General features: G+C 42.8%; 2 protein-coding genes across 2 annotated transcripts in view; both read right to left on the bottom strand.

The window, feature by feature from the left end:
- SEC31B (SEC31 homolog B, COPII coat complex component) overlaps nt 1-6,638 on the bottom strand; it is a 37,911-nt gene extending 31,273 nt beyond the window's left edge. Inside the window, 1 exon segment of the mRNA XM_064269449.1 lies at nt 363-6,638. Coding sequence (XP_064125519.1) covers nt 363-477 — 115 coding nt within the window. The 5' untranslated portion in view covers nt 478-6,638.
- A 121-nt stretch (nt 6,639-6,759) lies between these two features.
- On the bottom strand, nt 6,760-11,624 carry NDUFB8 (NADH:ubiquinone oxidoreductase subunit B8). Its single transcript, XM_003409174.3, has 5 exons — nt 11,492-11,624; nt 11,138-11,264; nt 9,734-9,833; nt 8,804-8,959; nt 6,760-6,948 (listed from the first exon to the last, which is right to left on the bottom strand). Exons 1-5 carry the CDS (start codon nt 11,574-11,576, stop codon nt 6,856-6,858), a joined length of 561 nt encoding a protein of 186 aa, XP_003409222.1. The 5' UTR covers nt 11,577-11,624; the 3' UTR covers nt 6,760-6,855.
- Between the last annotated feature and the right edge of the window lie 8,386 nt (nt 11,625-20,010).

Raw genomic sequence — 20,010 nt, 5'->3', positions numbered from 1 at the left:
TCCAAGGCTGTAAATCTTTTTGGAAGCAGACTGCCCCATCTTCCTTCCTCAGAACAGCTGGTGGGTTCAAACCGCTGACCTTTCAGTTAGCAGCCGAGCGCTTAACCACTGCATCACCAGGGCTCCTATAAGACTGGTAACTCCGAAGAAACCAAGAAAGCATGAGTTGCCTAGCCTTGAGCCATACTGCAAGGCTGCCCCAAAGTACCAGAAACATCCAGTATGCCCTTGCTTATGCTACAAGCCATCTTCCACCTTTCTGAGCCTAAAGCTTTCTCAGGTGCTAATCAGAGAATTCTGGATACTAAGTTTTACCTCACTTATGTACTTCCAGTGGATCCTACTCCACAGTATCAGCGTACCTGTGGCCAGATACATAGGGTACTGGCTAGCTGGGCTCCACGCTTGGATGGCTGGTCGCTCAAGTTCCTTCAGCTTCATTATCTGTCCTGTGTGTGGCAAAAAAAAAGCTAACATGGCCTTCAGCCCACTGAAAATAGAAACCAGCAAATTCAACGGTCAGATTTGAGGAGCATCTGTGGACACAGGATCAGGATCTTGTTTCTTTCTCTCCACCACAGGATAGGGGATTTCAGGACAACACAGGGTGACAGATACATGACCATTTGTAGATCTGTAAAGACAGCTCATTTACCCAATTACTAAAATATAATTATTTAAACTCAAAAGGATATTCAATCACATTGGTTGCCACAGGACCAATGGTGATGACAACCATTAAATCAAATAATATATCAGTGATCTCATCCATTCCTTTGGCTTTAAATATCAACCATATGCTGATGACTCAAAAATTTATATCACCAACAGTAATCTCTCCTGGAGCTCCAAGCTCTTATATAAAATCGCTAACTAAGTACCTCCACTTGCATACAGCAAAGATGTCTAAAAGGGAACGCACTAATTCAATTATCCACTTACTGAAGCAGGAGAAGACCTGGCCCAAGCCTCAGGAGCTCTCGGTGCAATCCACTTAGATGAAAAGGTAAAAAGCAAACGAGGCAACAAATAAGTGGCAGTGAGTGACACACTGCAGCCCAGCAATACCTGATGCCCTAAAGTTGTTGATTTAACTGAATTAAGAGCTATAGGTATGCGGAGGGCCAGATTACTGTGAACCAGGGGCTTTCTAGAACACCTTCAGTAATGCTCCATATTTTACCTTGAAAATATATTTTAATCTGTCTACTTTAACTTTTCTCCATCTCCACTGCCACCACCCTACCTGAAGATGCCATCATCTCTCACTGGGATTATTACAATAGTCTCCCAGCTGGTTGTCTCCTAGCTACTCTGCCATCCTCACTCATTCTCTAAATAACAGCAGAAATAAACTTTAAAAATCAGAAACAGGATTTTGGCATGCCCATGCTTAAAATCTTTCAACGGCTTCCATCACACTCAGGATAAAGTTCAAACTTCTTACCACAGCCCTGCCCAAAGGCTCCAGCCTACCATGCTAACCTCATCTCTCATTACTTTCCCCCTTATTCATTTTGCTCCTGTCACACTAGCCTTTTTTCATTTCCTGGTCTTTCCCCATTTTGCAAATGCTGCTCCCTATACCAATACCTAAGGAGCCCTGGTGGTGCAGTGGTTAAACGTCAGACTGCTAACCAAAAATTGGTAGTTCAAACCCACCCAGTCTGCTTCCTGTAAAGATTAAGAACCAAAACCAAACCAAATCCTTTGGCATCAAGTCAATTCCAACTCATAGCAACCCTGTAGGACAGAGAACTGCCCCAAAGGTTTTCCAAGGAGCAGCTGGTGGATTTGAACTGCTGACTTTTTGGTTAGCAGCTGTAGCACTTAACCCTCTGAAAAGCCTAGAAAGCCCTATCATTATATTGTCACATAGGGTTGCTATAAGTCAAAAATCAATTTGACAGCACTTCACAACATACGTATATCTATCCCCTTCGTTCTCTGAATGACTGGCTCTTTATCTTGTCCTTCGGGGCTCAACTTCTCACCTCCTCAGAGAGGCCTTCTCTGAGCACTCATTCAAAAACAGCCTCAATTTTTTTTGTTCTTAGCAATTTATAATTATGTATGCATTTACAATGTTGGTTTCTCCCACTAATATGTAAGCTCCCTAAGAGGTAGCACTGTGTCTGCTTTGTTCATCATGTTATAACTAGTGTCTAGAACAATGTGTGGCACATAGTAGGTGCCTAATACATATTTGTTGGATGAATGCAGCCATCCATATCCAATCTAATGTAATGCAAGGTTCCATTCCAATAAGCTCCCAAAGTGGCAGAAAGATTAAAAATTAAAAAAAAAAAAGTAACACTGAATTTGAGGAAGGAAACATGGGACCCACTGGGACCTGCTTGAGCAAACCATAGGTCAGTCTCAGCCACACAAATAGAAAGTAGTATTACTTAATCTCTAAGGTGCTTTCCAGCGTGAAGGAAGTTTAAGGCTGCCAATTAAGCCAAGCTTTCCACGGGGCCGCCGAAGACGTGAGGACACATCACGTATCCTATGACGAACTGCACACCACACTCTACAGTCACCAGTGCCATCTGCTGGTCACAGCCAACACAGCCATTTTCACGTTTGTGGGGGGAAAAAACAAAACCAAATCCACTACCGTCAAGTCGAACTGCCTGTCGGTAAGCAGCCGAGCACTTTTACCACTGCGCCACCAGGACTCCTTCCTGGGGAAAGAAGCCCTAACCACAAAAGTAAGAGCTGCGATTCGCTCTGTGCATTTGAACTATATTATTTCATTTAATTCTCACAATAGCTCTATAAGGTAAGTACTATTATTATCCCAGTTTTAGAGAAGGAAATCGACTAGGCTGTGATATGAACCCCAATCAGCCCCAAGCGCCCGTCCTTTTAACCATTATACTAGCTTAAACAACTCCATAAAGTGTTCAAATTCGTGACAGTCTGGGAATTGAGAAGACGGACCCTTAATTCATTTTGCTCAGCGGCATTCCTGCTAAAAGGGCCCCGCTGGGGTCATAAAGCCAAGAAGTGGCAGCGGCTGGGCCGCGGGCGGGGGCACAGCTATAACCATTCCGCCAAGAGGTGAACAGACTCTGGCAGGGAAAGAGGGCGCCAGCTGCCCTTCAAAGTCCGCTTCTCCCTATAGCGCGGCACACCAGGGTCAGTAATGACAGGCCTTCCCGCGAAACCGGGACGCAGAGACTCGGGGCGGGCTCCCGATCCAGCTCATGGCCAGGGGCGCACTCGGGCAGCGCTGAAGAGAAACCCTCGCCAGGCTCGGGGACCCCGGCGCGGCAGGCGGAGTGCAGCTGGATCCAATGCAAAGGCAGCCGTAGTAGGGGCCTCTGAGCGGCGTACCGGCCGTGAGCCCCGAGGGCGGGACCCCACGGGCAGGGGTCTCGACGGAGGGCGCGCTCCCCCCCACACTCTCCGGAGGGAGAAGCGGCGCTCTGGTTCCCCAGCACGGTCTCCGCCCAGGCCCGGGCCTTTGCTCTCCGCGCCTCAGAGCCCCTAGATAAGCCGGGACAAAGAGCCTGCGCGGAGGGAGCCCAAGTCAGGGCTCAGGTGCGGCCAGACGTTGCCGGCCCTCTCTAAGGGCTTTCGGGCTCAGCGGAGCACTGTGGACGGCAGCTGCGAAGGGCCAAAAGTGGCCCTAGCTGGAGGGCCACCACCGCCCACGCGCGCCGCGGAGAAAAGCTAGCGGAGGACTCGGACTGCGCGATGGAGAACGTGTTCTCATAGCATTTTGGGTATTTATCAAGCCTGCCTCAACTGGCCTGTGACTGCGCAGTTCTGGCGCAGGGGGTCAGATTCTGCTACTAGTAAACTCTGGTCTGTTCAGTTTGAGCCAGGCTGGGGGTAGGGTGAGGCAGCCTCTGAAAAGAGAACACACTAATTCAATTATGCACTTACTGAAGCGGGAGAGGACCTGGCCCAAGCCCCAGGAGCTCTCGGTGCAATCCACTTTGATGAAAAGGTAAAAAGCAAACGAGGCCACAAATAAGTGGCAGTGAGTGACACACTGCAGCCCAGCAATAACTGATACCCTAAAGTTGTTGGTGTAACTGAATTAAGAGCTACAGGTATGCGGAGGGCCAGATTACTGTGAACCAGGGGCTTTCTAGAACACCTTCAGGAATGTAAGACAGGTGTTGCTCCTTGGAGCTGTGAGAAGCCAGGTGGTGTTCCGGCACGGAAGGGGCCCACCCAACTAATAAGCGTCCCGGCATGCCCCATACCTTGAACAAAACAGGCTGTGGTTGGGAGAATGGACTGGCTGCGGATTGTGGAATACCAATGTAACTCTGCAGGTAATTTGGAGTTACTGAAACTTATGTGTAGGGATGCAATAAGATGATTATATTTTGAGACCTGCAGTGTGGATCCTCTTGGAGAGCAGAGCTGGAGGCAGGGACTCAAAGTAGGAGGCTTAACAGAACAATGCAAATACCAGGATGAAAGCCTGCATGAACATAGTGATAATAACTGTAAAGGACAGCTGGACAGGCTCTTGAAACTGGTGAGGGTCCAAAAAACCAAACAAACCCACTGCCATCAAGTTGATACCAACTCATAGCAACCCTGTAGGACAGAGTAGAGCTGTCCCATAGGACTTCCAAGGCGGTGGAAAATTATTATGGCCTTCAGCCTGGGAGACTATAAAAACAGTACAGCTGTTAACAGAACTAGAGAACTTGAAGTGAGGAGTAGAGGTGAAGAAATCTTATGTTTATTTTTTGTGTTGAGGAAATTGTGGCAATTCCAAATGTGTCCTGTAGGCAGGTGCAGATCTTAGACCTAAGTTATTTGATTTAGAACTTCCGGTAAATGCATGGATTATACTGTATCCCTGCTTGAATTTACCTCTAAAGATGGGGAGTCATTTATCTCATGGTGTTGCCCAAGGGGAATTTTGCAGTCAGGACAGAAGACAATTTAGGGTATTATTTGTGCCTGCCCCACTCTTCCCACATATTAAGCACTCAACAAGTATTTCTTGAACTTCTTAGCACCATAACAATGGATGATACCAAGAGAAAGTAGAGAGAGAGCTGAAAACTGAACCTTCTGCAACACCTAGATTTACGGAACAAGGCAGAAGAGCCAGCGATGGAGTGTTCCAAGCGAAATTTGAACCAAAGGTATAGTTTCAAGCAGGACATGGTTTTTTTTAAAAAAGTATTCTCCTCTCAACTTGCATCTCTTGTCTTTTTTTTATAACTACTGGCCTCCTCTTCTAGGTAACTACTTGAAGGCAGTTATGTTGTCTTGTTCAACTTTATATCCCCAAGGCCTCTCAGAGTCTTGATATATATTAGGCACACAGACGCTTGTTAAATAAATGATTATCAAATACTATAGAGGACAGAGAGTGAAGACAGGTAGTGGTGACCTTTAAAGACAGGTGTTTCAGTATAAGCACACACTCCCTGATTTCACGAAGGTCTCTTTCACTGCCTGGACAACCACTAAAAGGCCCACCCTCTAACTTGAATGGACTTGCTTCAATAGACCACACTGAATGCGTGTCTAATGCCTTTTTTTTTCCTTATGGGGTAGGTTTTCAAGCAGTATAACTTTAAAAAATGTCCCCCAAAGGGACAAAAAGAACATGGGTTGGTTCACTTATAAACAGATGCTATGAGGTTGACGAAACCCTGGTGGTGTAGTGGTCAAAAGCCACCGCTAACCAAAAGGTCTGCAGTTCGAATCCACCAGGCGGTCCTTGGAAACGCTATGGGGCAGTTATACTCTGTCCTATAGGATCACTGAGTCGGAATCTCGATGGCAGTGGGTTTTTCTGAGGTAGACTCTCAAAAACAGGGTTTTGTTCTTTCTAAAGGAGCCCTCTGTCTCTGTCCTGGTGGTACAGTGGTTAAGCACTCCGCTGCCAAGCCAAAGATCAGCAGTTCAAACCCACCAGCCACTTGATGTGGCAGTTGGCTTCCATAAAGATTACAGCCTTGGAAACCCTAAGTGGTAGCTCTACCCTGTCCTATAGGGTTGCTATGAGTTGAAATCAACTTGAATGCAATGGGTTTTTGGTTGGGTTCTTTCTAAGGCTATTATCAGAGCTTGGGTCAATCATCAAGGTAATGAAGACTATGCATAGATTCAATAATAACTCACTGAACTGTCCTCTAATTCAACTTATTAAGTTATGGTTCAGAAGTTGCTTTGGAATAAAGAATATATATTCTTATAACACAAAGAAGATCAGAGACAGTCACAGCCTTAGGCCAGTCCAAAAACTTCTATTTACCCTATAAAACTAAACCAAACCAGTTGCCATCAAGTTGCTTCTGACTCCTAGCGACCCTATAGGACAGAGTAGAACTAACCCATAGGGTTTCCAAGGAGCAGCTGGAGGATTCTAACTGCTGACCTTTTGGTTAGCAGCCAATCGCTTAACCACTGCACTACCAGGGCCCCATTTACCCTATAATGTACTTGAAATGCCTTTTTTTTTTTAAACCATTGTTAAAAAGGTTTTTAATGGGAACTAAATCTTGTTCCAACTTGGGAAGTCCGGAACCTATCTTCCTTTTTCCTTGACCCTGCTGCACTACCTTCCCACCTGCTACACACCTGGAACCTTCAGCTACCTTCAGAGTCCCAGCAAAATTAACAAATGAATATCTTCTTGTGGTTACCCCTTCCTTACCCCTCCTGTTCTTCCAGTCCCAGAGCAGGGAAGAGGGAAGGCCAATCCCAGACAGTGGGCAGAAATGTTTCCTCACGGCAGTGGCTGTTTTTGGGGAAATGAGGCACAGCTACCACAGAACCAAGTTTTATTAGGGATTTCATTAAGGTTAATCTCTAGGAACAAGAGAGTCCTAATTAGGGGACACGAAAGCCCAGGAAGCCTCCTCAGATCTCATAGTGAACCACTGGCTCAGGCTCTTTGGTGGGATCGCCGCCTCGTTCCAGGTACAGATCATTATAAGGATACTGCTTTGGCCCCTAAGGAAAAAACACAGGTCAGCAAGAATACACATCCAGCCAACACCTGGCTACACCCCACTCTGAGCTAACAATCACGCATGGTAAACGGGAATGCACAGCAGCCTCTGGTCAGACCCAGCTGGGCTAGAACAGGCAGGAGCAGCATTCCTCTTCCCTGCTCAGCCCAAGGCAGAGAGAGAGCTTAGACTGTAAGAGAAGTGGCGCCTACAGTGTTCCAGAGAGAGAGAGAGAGAGAGTCAAAGCTTTCTAAATGAGACGATGCATCCATCCATCCCACTCTCTCTCAGGGTCGAGACAGACTCAATCTCCTTTAAGTCACTCAGCCTCTAATGGTTCCACCACTGAAGTGGCCTAGCAAATGAGGCGTGCAGGAGCAGCGGTGGGAGAAAGCACAGAGGAGACACGGCTGGGACGTGTTTTAGGGGCTGCTGACTTTACCAACAAACAGCTGTCAGAGAACACAGCTCAGGGGGAGGAGAAAGGGTGATGTGCTTACAGAACTGAAAAATGGAAGAGCCACACTGTGTTTTTTGCTCTCCTGAAGTGAAGTTAGTGCTCACACCAGCCCTATGTGCACTCTCCAGCCTGGAGCCCCTGGGGCTTGGTAGGAAGGCTCATGTCAGTGCACACAGACATACCCGCTACCATCAGGACATTGATTACCTCTGCAGAGGTAGCACTGGGCAGCCAACTGCAAACACAGCAGCCTCCCTGCTTTCAGTTCCTCTCCCTCCAATCCATCCTGTAGACTACAGCCATATTAATCTTCCTAAAACCCACCCTTCATTAGGTCACCCTGCTGTTCAAAAACCCACAATGGCTCCCTGCTGCCTAGAGGCAAACCAAGGCATCACTGTATCCCCAAACCCTAGCACACCCTGCACCTGGTATGTAGTAGGGGCTCCATAAATATTTGCTGAATTAATGAGTTACAATCCAAATCATCTCATCTCAATATTTTTTAACACAGTGATTTCCAAACCTGGGAGCTTGTTTAAAATATCGAATCTAAAACCCCACCACGGAGTTACAGAATTAGGGTCTCTAGGGAATGGAGCCTAGGAATCTGAATTTTTAATAGCTCTCCAAGTAACCAATGCAGCTGGTTGTCTACAAACTATTTTGTATACCTATTTCACTCCAGCTAATTCATCCCTTTCCCTCCTTCATTCTGTTCTTGCCCCAAATGTTCTCTCCAGCTTCTCACTATAGCTAAACTCTGTATATGTATATACTTAGCATCTAACAGCACCTTGACAGCACCTCATATCCCTTAGCACATACATTCACATACTCACATATATACACACAAATTGTGCCAAACTCTCATATACCTGTTCAAATGTTACTTATCATGTCATCTTATCTAAATTTCTTTTTAACCAAATTAAACTTCCTTAAAGCTAGAGAGTGTTTTCTATATCCTTTACATTCTCTCCAAAATATAACTGTGTATGCTTGTAGTTAGACACTTAATTGCTTCCAGTCCCTAGAGGAAGTTAAGTGTCCTTCATACCTCCAGCAAAAGATAAAGGCTCAGTTCTAGATTTCTTAACTGTACGTAGAAAGATCATTTATTAGAATGTAAGTGATGAGTACAGTGCCCAAATGGCCACTCTCGACAAAACACATCTGGCTTCCATGTTCTCATTCCTCACCTAGTCCTAATTGTTTCCTCTCACCCGGACTGATCCAAGTCCTAGGGGTGGAGCCATGCTATGATACTTATCTCGGGCCAGTGGGTAAGGGCCTCACATCTTGGTATTGGCTGGATCTCTCTTCCAGGGACTTCAATCCCTCAGGAAAAGGGGCTAAGGAAACATGCTTAGGGGGGCACTTCCCAGATACTCACCACAGGCTGGTAGGTGGGGTACTTCTCCCCGACCCAGAACATGAACAGCATGAAAGCCACGAAGCCAAAGAGATGCTTACACATGATATCCCAAGAAACAGGCGTGGGGGATGTGTCCACACGGTTCCGTGTGTACATGTCTAGGTCCCAGTGGAGCTAAGGCAAAATGGCAGATAACTGTCACATACTGCTCTTCCTGCAAAAGGCAGGCAGTCCAGAGAGGCCAGAGCCTGATACAAGTGTTGACAGAAGCTTTTTTTAATTTTTACTGTGCTTTAAGTGCAAGTTTACAAATCAAGTCAGTCTCTCACATATAAACTTATATACACCTTTCCCATTTAAAAAAAACCCAGTGCTGTCGAGTCGATTCCAACTCACGGTGATGATGATACTCCCATTTATTCTCCCCCTAATGAGTCAGCCCACTCCCTCCTTCCAGCCTCTCCTTTCGTGACCATTTTGCCAGTTTCTAACCCCCTCTACCCTCCCATCTCCCCTCCAGACAGGAGATACCAACATAGTCTCAAGTGTCCACCTGATGCAAGTAGCTCACTCCTCATCAGCATCTCTCTCCAACCCATTGTCCAGTCCATTGACAGAAGCATTTTACTGCCCTGGGGCAACATCTTGAGAGCCAGGCCTGAGATACTGCAGCCCACAGAACTGGGTACCGGCCCATCTAGGTTCTGCCAACCAGAGACAGCTCGACCATAGAAATTCACCACTTTCACAATACGAAACTTGGATTACTCCCAGAAGTCCCATTCTACATGCTACATGTGGAACCTCAAGTGTCAGATCACTGGACCTTGATTCCTTGGGCAGGAGAGCTTAGTGTTACTTGGACAAGAGGTGCCATTTGAGCTAAAGAAAGAATACTCAGAGATTATGGAGAAGAAAGAAAGGTTAAAGGGCATATAATTCTCTCACCGGCTCACCCCAGTTCACCCTCAGGTCTGAGTGGTCCCACTGATACCATGGATCCCTCTCTTGCTGTGAGCGGTCAGGGAGCTTCGGATAGTCACCATACCTGAAAGACAGCAAGAACTACTTAAAGTGGCTCTGAGCAGCCTCAGACAATTCATTCTCCTCGTCTCAAAGATGAGAAACCAAGTGACAGAGATAACTGCCTCACCTAAGGATAGAGGAACTGGCTCTCAAATCCAGATTTCAAGTTCTACTCACTAAGCACAGAACTAACCACATACATCCAAATTGTAATTACAAGTTCACGACAAACTCTGAAACATTATAACATACATAAGCTTTCTTTACCTTCTTTCAACAAGAAGGAAGAAACACTCAATGCTATATGAGAGTTGAAGGCGAACTTAGAGATCAGTTACTCTAATTCCCTTAGAAAAAGAAACTGAAATTTAGGGTCTGAACCCAAGAACATCCACTAAGTAGAATAAAAACAAAAAGACTGGTGTTCTAGAGTAAAGGAGTATTCTTTTCATTGCAACATTGTTCCTCAACCACCAAGGAGTTGGCACACATCTCTATGACTTAGAGATCTCATGGTATTTCTTGCTAAGCAGAGTTTTCCTCCAACAGATCCAGATTCACCTTACAAAGACTGCTGCCAAAGCTGCTCTTGTCCACAACACAATAAAAAACGGAAGAAATGATGACTAGACACGTGTCACAGAAAACAGCAAGAAGAATAGGAGCTACTAAAAACCAAGATTAAAAGATTTCCTAGGACAGGAAATGGGGGCAATGGCAATCACTTCAGATAATTAATCATAGGGATGTTATGTGGAGATTGGTTGGAGAGAGGGGTAAGAGGGAGGTATAACATCCGCTGGGGTAAGGCAGTTGGCAGTTTATTCTAACAGTTGCTATAATTTCCAGATACCTAAAAAAAACATAGATGCACAGCGACAAATATATTTTCTAAAAGAAATATATACACACAAATACAGAGTACTCCATCTAGAAATAAGGTTCTCATGACAGGAGTCCAGCTCCAGCCCGGTCACGTGCCTGGATAACAGCACCTGAGCCCAGCAGATGCTCAATCTAAATGAAATCCAGCGCTCTCGATAGAGCCAAGGAAGGTTCCTGTTATTCGGCGGTCCTCAAGGGAGCCATTAAAACTTCGGTTTCCTCATTTGAAGAAACAGCCTGAGCCAAGGAGAAAATTGAAGTCCTCTCAGCTGCAGCTGCTCACCCACTCCCTCCCACTTCGCTCCATCGAGAAAAGCATCCACATCATTGACTCTGAAGGGTCACGAGAAGGTTCAGGGGAAAGGGTCACAGTCGATGCACCCAACCCAGCCGTCCTCCTCCCATCGCTACCCCGGTGAAAGCAGACCCTCTCTATCTCACCCCATGCCATCATCCGGGTACGGCTCGTAGTCTTCTACTCGCATATTATACTTCTTGGCCGCGGCGGCCCGTTCTTCTGGGGTCCTGGGATAGGGACCGGGGAGCATGTCCTTGGTAATGTGGGAGGCTGGAGCGCAGAACAGGGCAGGTTAGAAGCAACCCCGCTCCCCTGTCGCCCCGAAGGCTTCAAGCTGCAGTGAAAGCTGAAGCCAGAACCCAGGACTTAACCCGACCAGCAGGACCCTCCACCCCGTCCAGGCACGGCCGTCATGGTATCCCATAAAACCTCCCTCCCGGGACAGCAAACCTCAGCCATCCCCTTCCCACACTGAGGCCTCGCCAGTTCTCGCCGACCTGTCCGTGTACCCAATGGCACCATGTTCTGGGATGCCTTTTGCAGCCATCGTACTCCCAGGACCCCCGCTCTGGCCGCCGCCATCTTCACCTTCTTCACGTTTCACCCCGCGCATGCGCAAAAGCCTCGTCACGGCGGCTGAGCCGGGCCAAACGCAACGCGGGAAGCCCGTAGTGAAGAGAAGTCTTGAAAAGGTTCAACAGGTGCGGGACTTAAAAGGTGTTGGAAAGTCATTGAGAACGTGAAGGGATTGGATAGAAACAGGGAGGAGTAGCAGAAAGGAGAGAAAATCAGGTAGGTTACTGCTTTGATACTTCAGATTGTTGTGTCCCTTTTCTCCCTCAGCTGATAATGGGAACTCAAAACCTGAACAGCTCAGGTGGATAGCTTCCCCAGGAGCTGTCCAAGTAAAACGAATTTTATTCTCTTCTCTGGCTGCTTCATCTCCTTCACAGGTATTCCTGCACCCATCTCCAAACGTGATCATTTTTCAAATTCTGCTTTTGGACTTGTTCTGTTCTTCAAATTCGTTGATATCCTTCACTTTTGATGCATAGTGCAATGCAAAAAATCAGTTCGGTTCGTGTTTACATCTGAATGTCCCAGTACCTCAGCCCAACCTGTCACAGGAGGCAGCTCTCCTTAGAGTGATTAAAGCCTCAGATTAGCTAAAACCTGGGTAGATTTCAAACTAGATCACAATTAAACTCTAGTTTAACGGAAGAATGGGGGACGTTATTACGTTTGCACATGACTGGTTTTCGCTTTATTTACACAATTGGGGTTTGCATAATCTTCACAGTATAAACTACATGTTTGTAGCAAATTTTAGAGTGATCACTATGTTTGGGGGCAGAATCCATTATTATAGGCATTCTCAGATATGTATCAGAGCAATAAAAACCGATACATACTATTTAGTATGTCGGTGGTGGGGAGGACTACTTCACAGTAGCTTGTCTTCTTGTAAATGAGCATCACTAGATGATGTTCAGAATAATTGAGCAACATCTGCATTCAACCAATTGCAAGTCCTGATCTAATTCGGGTCAAGAAGAGTTGATCTAATTTTTTTTTATATTTATTAAGATATAACTCACATACTGTAAAATTCTCCCGTTTGAAATGTACATGTAATTGAGTGGTTTTTAGTACATTCACCAAGTTGTACAACCATCGGTACTATCTAATTCTAGAACATGCCCATCAGCCCCCAAAGAAACCCACACCCATTAACAGCCACTCCCTATTCTTCTATGCCCTTAACCTCTGGCAACCGCTAATCTACTTTTCTTCTCCATGGAGTTGCCTATTTTGGAAATTTTATATAAACAGAATCATACATACAATATGTGACTTTTTGTCATATTGAACTTTTTCATTTAGCATACTGTTTTCAAGATCCATTCCTGTTGCAACATGTAGTAGTACTTTGTTCCTTTTTATGGCCAAGTAATATTCCATTGTATAGCTATACCAAATTTTATTTATCCATTTTTCAGTTGGTGGGCATTTGGATTGTTTCCACTCTTTGGCTATTATGAATAATGCTGCTATGAACATTCTTGTACAAAGTTTTTGTGTGGAGTATATTTTCAGTTCTGTTGGATATATACTTAAGAGTGGAATTGCTAGGTAATATGGTAATTGTATGTTTAACTTTTTCAGGAATTACCAAACTGTTTTTTAAGTTGCTGCACCATTTTACATTCCCATAAGCAATGTATGAGGGTTCCAATTTCTCCATATCCCCGCCAACACTTTAATTTGTCCATTTTTTTTTTATTATAGCCATCCTAGTGATTATGAAGTAGTATCTAATTGTGATTTTTATTTACATTGCCATGATGACTGATGTTGTTGAGTATCTTTTTGTGAGCTTATTTCCATTGTATATCTGTATCTTTGGAGAAATGTCTATTCAAATCCTTTGACCATTCTTAAATTTGGTGATTGGCCTTTTTGTTGTTGAATTTTAAGAGTTCTCTGTGTAACCTGGATACCAGTCCCTTACTGACATACGATTTGCAAATATTTTCTCCCGTTCTGTGGGTTGTCTGTTCACATTGTTTTGTTGTTGTTGTTGAAAATACATACAGCAAAACACACCAATTCAACAGTTTCTGCATGTACAGTTCAGTGACATTGATTACATTCATTGAGTTGTGCAAACGTTCTCACCCTCCTTTTCTGGGCTGTTCCTCCCCTATTAACATAAACTTACTGGCCTCTAAGGTTCCTATCTAACCTTTCAAGTTGCTGTTGTCAATTTGATCCCATGTAGATAGATCTTAAAAGAGCATAACGCTCAAGGCAGACATGTTTTACTAGTTAATCTAAACTATTGTTTCATTTAAAGAAGACTTCAGGGGATATTTTTGGTTTAAGGTTGAAAGATTATTTCTGGGTAATAGTTTCAGGGGTTCGTCTAGACTCCATGGCTCCAGAAAGTCTGGATTCCACGAGAATTTGAAATTCTGTTCTGTGTTTTTCCCCTTTTGATCAGGATTCTGCTATAGAATCTTTAATCAAAATATTCAGTAATGGCACCCAGGCACCATCCAGTTCTTCTGGTCTCACAGCAAAGGAAGCAGTTGTTCATGGAGGCAATTAGCCACACATTCTATTTCCTCCTCCTGTTCCTGACTCTCCTTCTTCTTCTGTTGCTCCAGGCACATGGAGACCAATGGTTTGCCTCACATGACCGCTTGCAAGCTTTTAAGACCCCTGGCACTATGCAGCGAACTAGGAGGTAGAACAGAAACACAAAATACATTATTAGGCCAATTAACTGGAATGTCCCATGAAACCATGACCCTAAACCTCCAAACCAAGGAACCAAATCCCATGCGGTGTTTCGTTGTACATAAGCAGCTTCAGCAGCTACTCTTTTTTGTTGTTTGTTTGTTTGTCATTGTTGTAAAGGTATCTATAATACAGCTTTTGCCAATCCATCTTTTTCCAGGTGTACAACTTATTGACAACACTTAAAATAATCATCTGTGCAACCCTGCCCTTAATCACTGTGATTTTTCCACCACCGTAAACCAAAACTTTGTACTCTGTAAGCAATAACTGCCCCCCCTTTCCCCTCCTTCCCACCCCTGGTGACTACTAATAAACTTTGGTCTCTGCACATTTGCCTTTTCTTGTCTTTTTATTCAAGCGAGGTCATACAATATTTGTCCTTTTGTGACTCACTTGTTTCACTCAGCATAATGTCTTCAAGCTCCATTCATACTGTAGCATGTATCACGACTTCATTTCTCCTACTGGCTGATTAGTATTCCATTGTATGTATGTACCACATTTTGTTTATCCATTCCTCTGTTGATGGGCATTTAGGTTTTTTACACCTTTTGGCTATTGTGAATAGTACTGCAATGAACATTGATGTACAAATGTCTTTTTGAGTCTGTGCTTTCAACTCTTTTGGGTATATACCTAGGAGTGGAATTTCGGGGTCATATGGTAGTTCTATTTTTAGTTTTTTGAGAAACTGCCACACTGTTTTCCGCAACGGCTGTACCATTACCATTTTACATTCCCATCAGCAATGGATAAGGGTTCTAATTTCCCCACATTCTCACCAACATTTGCTATCTTCTTTTTCTTTCTTTTTTTGTCTTAGCCATCTTAGTGGAAGTGAAATGGTATCTCATTATGGTTTTGATTTATCTCTGATGGCTAATGATGTTGAACATCTTTTAGTGTGTTTGGTAGCCATTTGAATGTCATCTTTGGTGAAATGTCTATTCAAGTCCTTTGATCATTTTATGATTGGGTTATTTGTCTTTTTTTAAGTTGTAGAAGTTTTATATATATTTGGTTATGACATTATTATCAGATATATGGTTTCTGTTCACATTCTTGATGGGGTTGTTTGATGCATAAAAAAATCAGTTTTTAATTTTGATGAAGTATAATTTATGTCTTCTTTTGTCGCTTGTTTTAATGTCAGATCTAAGAAATCATTGCCTAACCCCACATCACAAAGATTTACTCCTTTGTTTTCTTCTAAGAGCTTATAGTATTAGCTCTTACATTTAGGTCTTTGATCCATTTTCAGTTAATTTTTGTATATGGTATGAGGTAGGGGCCAAGTTTATTCTTTTGCCTGTGAATACCCAGTTGTCTCAGCATTATTTGCTAAAAAGACTATTCTTTCCCCATTGAATGGTCTTGACATTCTTGTCAAATGTCAATTACTCCTAAATGTATGGGCTTACTTCTGGACTCTCAATCGTATTCCATTGATCTGTATGTCTATCTTTATGCCAGTACCACACTGTCTTGATTACTATAGCTTTGTAGTAAGTTTTGAAGTTAGGAAGTGTGATCCTTCTAACTTTGTTCTTTTTCAAGATTGTTTTTGCTATTCTGGGTTCCTTGCATTTCCATATGAATTTTAGGATCAGTTTGTAAATTTCTGCAAAAGTGGCAGCTGGGATTTTGATAGAGATTTTGTTGAATCTGTAGATCAGTTTTGGGAGTATTGTCTTCTCAACAACATTAGGTCTTCCAATCCATGAACAGGCATCTTTCCATTCATTAGGTCTTCTTTAATTTCTTTCAATGGTATTTCATAATTTTCAGTGTACAAGATTGTACTAGTTTTGTTAAATTTATCTCTAAATATTTTCTTTTTGATGTTGTTACAAATGGGATTATTTTCTTAATTTCATTTTCAGATTATTCATTGCTAACATACAGAGAGAAATACAAATGATTTTTGTATCTCGATCTTGTATCCTGTAACCTTGCTTAATTAACACTAATTGTGTGTGTGTGTGTGTGTGTGTGTATTCTTTAAGAGTTTCTATACACAAGGTCATGTCATCTGCATGTATAGTTTTACTTCTTCCTTTCTAATCTAATCTAAAGGAAAATGGGTACCTTTAATTTTTTCTTCTTGCATAATTTCCCTAGCTATAACCTCCAAATAGAAGTGGGGAGAGTGGACATCCTTGTCTTATTTCTGGTCTTAGGGAGAAAGCATTCAGTCGTTCACCATTAAGTATGGTGTTAGCTGTGAGGTTTTTGTAGATGTTCTTCATCAAGTAGAGGAAGTTGTTTTCTGTTCCTAGTTTGTCCAGTGTTTTTATCATGAGAGCATGTCAGATTTTGTCAAATGTTTTTTCTGCATTTCTTGAGATGCTCATGTGGTTTTTGTTTTTTATTCTATTAACATAGTGTATTACATTGATTTTCAGGTGTTGAACCAACCTTGCATTCCTGGGGTAAATTCTGCTTGGTCACACAATATAATCTTTTTTTTTTTTAAAGATTCATCCGTTAATTCTGCAGGAATAGGCTCCCATGCCATATCATTTGCTGCCAAGTCAATTCCAACTTGTGGTGACCCCATGTTTGTCATAGTAGAACAATGCTACATAAAGTTTTTTTTAATTGCACTTTCAATGAAGGTTTACGGAGCAAATTAGTTTCTCATTAAATGATTAATACACATATTGTTTTGTGACATTGGTTGCCAACCCCACAACATGTCAACATTCTTCCCTTCTCAACTTTAGGTTCCCCATTACCAGCTTTCCTGCCCCCTCCTGCCTTCTCATCCTTGCCCCTGGGCTGGTGCACTCATTTAGTCTCATTTTGTTTTATGGGCCTTTGTAATCTTTGGCTGAAGGGTGAACCTCAGGAGTGATTTCAGTATAGCGTTAAAAGGATGTCCAGGGTCCATACTCTCAGGATTTCTCCGGTCTCTGTCAGACCAGTCAGTCTGGTCTTTTGTTGTTGTTGTCGTGAGTTAGAATTTTGTTCTAGATTTTTCTCCAGCTCTGTCCGGGATCCTCTATTGTGATCTCTGTCAGAACAGTCAGTGGTGGTAGGTGGGCACCATATAGCTGTGCGTAATTTTTTTTTTCTTGTGATACTGTTAACTTATTTTGGTGTCAGGGTAATGCTGGCCACATGGAAGGAGTTGGGAAGTGTTACCTCTCCTTCTATTTTTTGGAAGAATTTGTGAAGGATTGGCGTTACTTCTTTTTTAAATACTGGTAGAATTCACCAGTGAATCCATCTGGTCCTGGGATTTTCTTTGTGTCACTCTCGAATTTGTGAGCCAAAACATGACCTTGAGTATATCCCACCGGAATTTAGAGACCACCTCAAGGATAGGTTTGATGCATTGAACGCTAATGACTGAAGACTAGACAAGTTATGGAATGACATCAAGAACATCATATATGAAGAATGCAAGAGGTCATTAAAAAAACAGGAAAGAAAGAAAAGACCAAAATGGATGTCAGAAGAGACCCCGAAACTTGCTCTTGAACATAGAGTAGCTAAAGTGAGAGGAAAAAATGATGAAGTAAAAGAGCTGAATAGAAGATTTCAAAGGGTGGCTCAAGAAGACAAAGTAAAATATTACGATGAAATGTGTAAAGACCTGGAGTTAGAAAACCAGAAGGGAAGAACACGCTCAGCGTTTCTCAAGCTGAAAACAATGAAGAAAAATTCAGTACTCAAGTTGCAATACTGAAGGATTCTATGGGGAAAATATTAAATGACACAGAAAGCATCAAAAGGTGGAAGGAATACACAGAGTCAATGTACCAAAAAGAACTGGTTCACCTTCGACCATTTCAGGAGGTAGCATATGATCAAGAACCAATAGTACTGAAGGAAGAAATCCAAGCTGCACTGAAGGCATTGGTTAAAAACAGGGCACCAGGAATTGACGGAATACCAGTCGAGATGTTTTAGCACACGGATGCAGCACTCGAAGTGCTCGCTCATCTATGTCAAGTAGTTTGGAAGACAGCTACCTGGCGAACTGACTGGAAGAGATATGTATTTGTGCCCATTTTAAAGAAAGATATTCTGACAGAACGCAAAAATTACTGAACAATATCATTAATATCACACACAAGTAAAATTTTGCTGAAAATCATTCAAAAGCAGTTGCGGGAGAACATTGACAAAAAACTGCCCTAAATTCAAAGCTGGATTCAGAAGAGGACATGGAATAAGGGATATCACTGCTGATGTCAGGTGGATCATGGCTGAAAGCAAAGAATACCAGAAAAAGATTTACCTGTGTTTTATTGACTATGCAAAGGCATTTGACTGTGTGGATCATAAGAAATTATGGATAGCCTTGTGGAGAATGAGAATTCCAGAACACTTAGTGTGCTCATGAAGAACCTGTCCATAGACCAAGAGGCAGCTGTTCGAACAGAACAAGGGGATACTGTGTAGTTTAAAGTCAGCAAAGGTGTGCGCTGTCAGGGTTGTATCCTTTCACCATAATTATTAAATCTGTATGCTGAATAAATAATCTGAGAAGCTAGACTGTATGAAGAACAGGGTATCAGGATTGAAGTAAGACTCATGCACAACCTGTGATATGCAAATGACACAATCTTCCTTGCTGAAAGTGAAGATGACTTGAAGGACTTACTGATGAATATCAAAGACTATAGCCTTCAGTATAGACTGCACCTCAATACAAAGAAAACAAAAATCCTCACAACTGGACCAATAAGCAACATCGTGATAAACAGAGAAAAGATTAAAGTTGTGAAGGATATCATTTTACTTGGATCCACAATCAATGCCCATGGAAGCGGCAGTCAAGAAATCAAATGACATATTGCATTGGACAAATCTGCTGCAAAAGACTTCTTTAAAGTGTTAAAAAGCGAAGATGTCACTTGAAGGACTAAAGTGCGCCTGACCCAAGCCATGGCTGTTTCAGTAGCCTCATATGCATGCAAAAGCTAGACAATGAATAAGGAAGACTGAAGAATTTACACCTTTGAATTATGGTGTTGGTGAAGAATATTCAATATACCATGGACTGTCAGAAGAAATAACAAATCTGTCTTGGAAGAAATACAGCCAGAATGCTCCTTAGAAGCGAGAATGGCAAGACTTTGTCTTACGTACTTTGGACATGTTATCAGGAGGACGAGTCCCTGGAGAAGGACATCATGCTTGATAGAGGGTCACCCAAAAAGAAGAAGACCCCCCCAACGAGATGGATTGACACAGCGGCTACAGCAACAGGCTTAAGCATAGCAAGGATTGTAAGGATGGCGTAGGGCCTGGCAGTGTTTCGTTCAGTTGTACATAGGGTCACTGTGAGTCCAAATAGACTTGACGATACCTAACAACAGGAATTTGTCCATTTCATGCAGGTTATCTAATTTTTTGGCATACAGTTGTTCATAGTATTGTTATAATCCTTTATAAGATCAGTAGGATCTTCTGTGAGGCCTCTTTCATTCCCAGCTTTAGTAATTTGAATCTTCTGTCTAGTTTATTTTTAATTGCTGTGGTTATATATGAATATATTCTTGTAAAAATTTAATCATTTCAGAGAAAACAAAGTCTTGATTGCCACCCCCAGTCCTAACTTCCTCCACAAAGATAACCCTGTTGTCAGTTTGACGTAGCACAGTTACTTGTATATGCCAGTGTATTTCTTTTCTATTGTTACAACAGATTACCACAAATTTAGCAGCTTAAAACAACACCAATTTATTATTTCATA

This window comes from Loxodonta africana, chromosome 16 (genome assembly GCF_030014295.1).
Source record: "Loxodonta africana isolate mLoxAfr1 chromosome 16, mLoxAfr1.hap2, whole genome shotgun sequence".
In the NCBI taxonomy this organism is placed as follows: Eukaryota; Metazoa; Chordata; class Mammalia; order Proboscidea; family Elephantidae; genus Loxodonta; species Loxodonta africana.
Note: the sequence above shows the minus strand (reverse complement) of the source record. Positions and strands in the feature narration are given on the sequence as shown.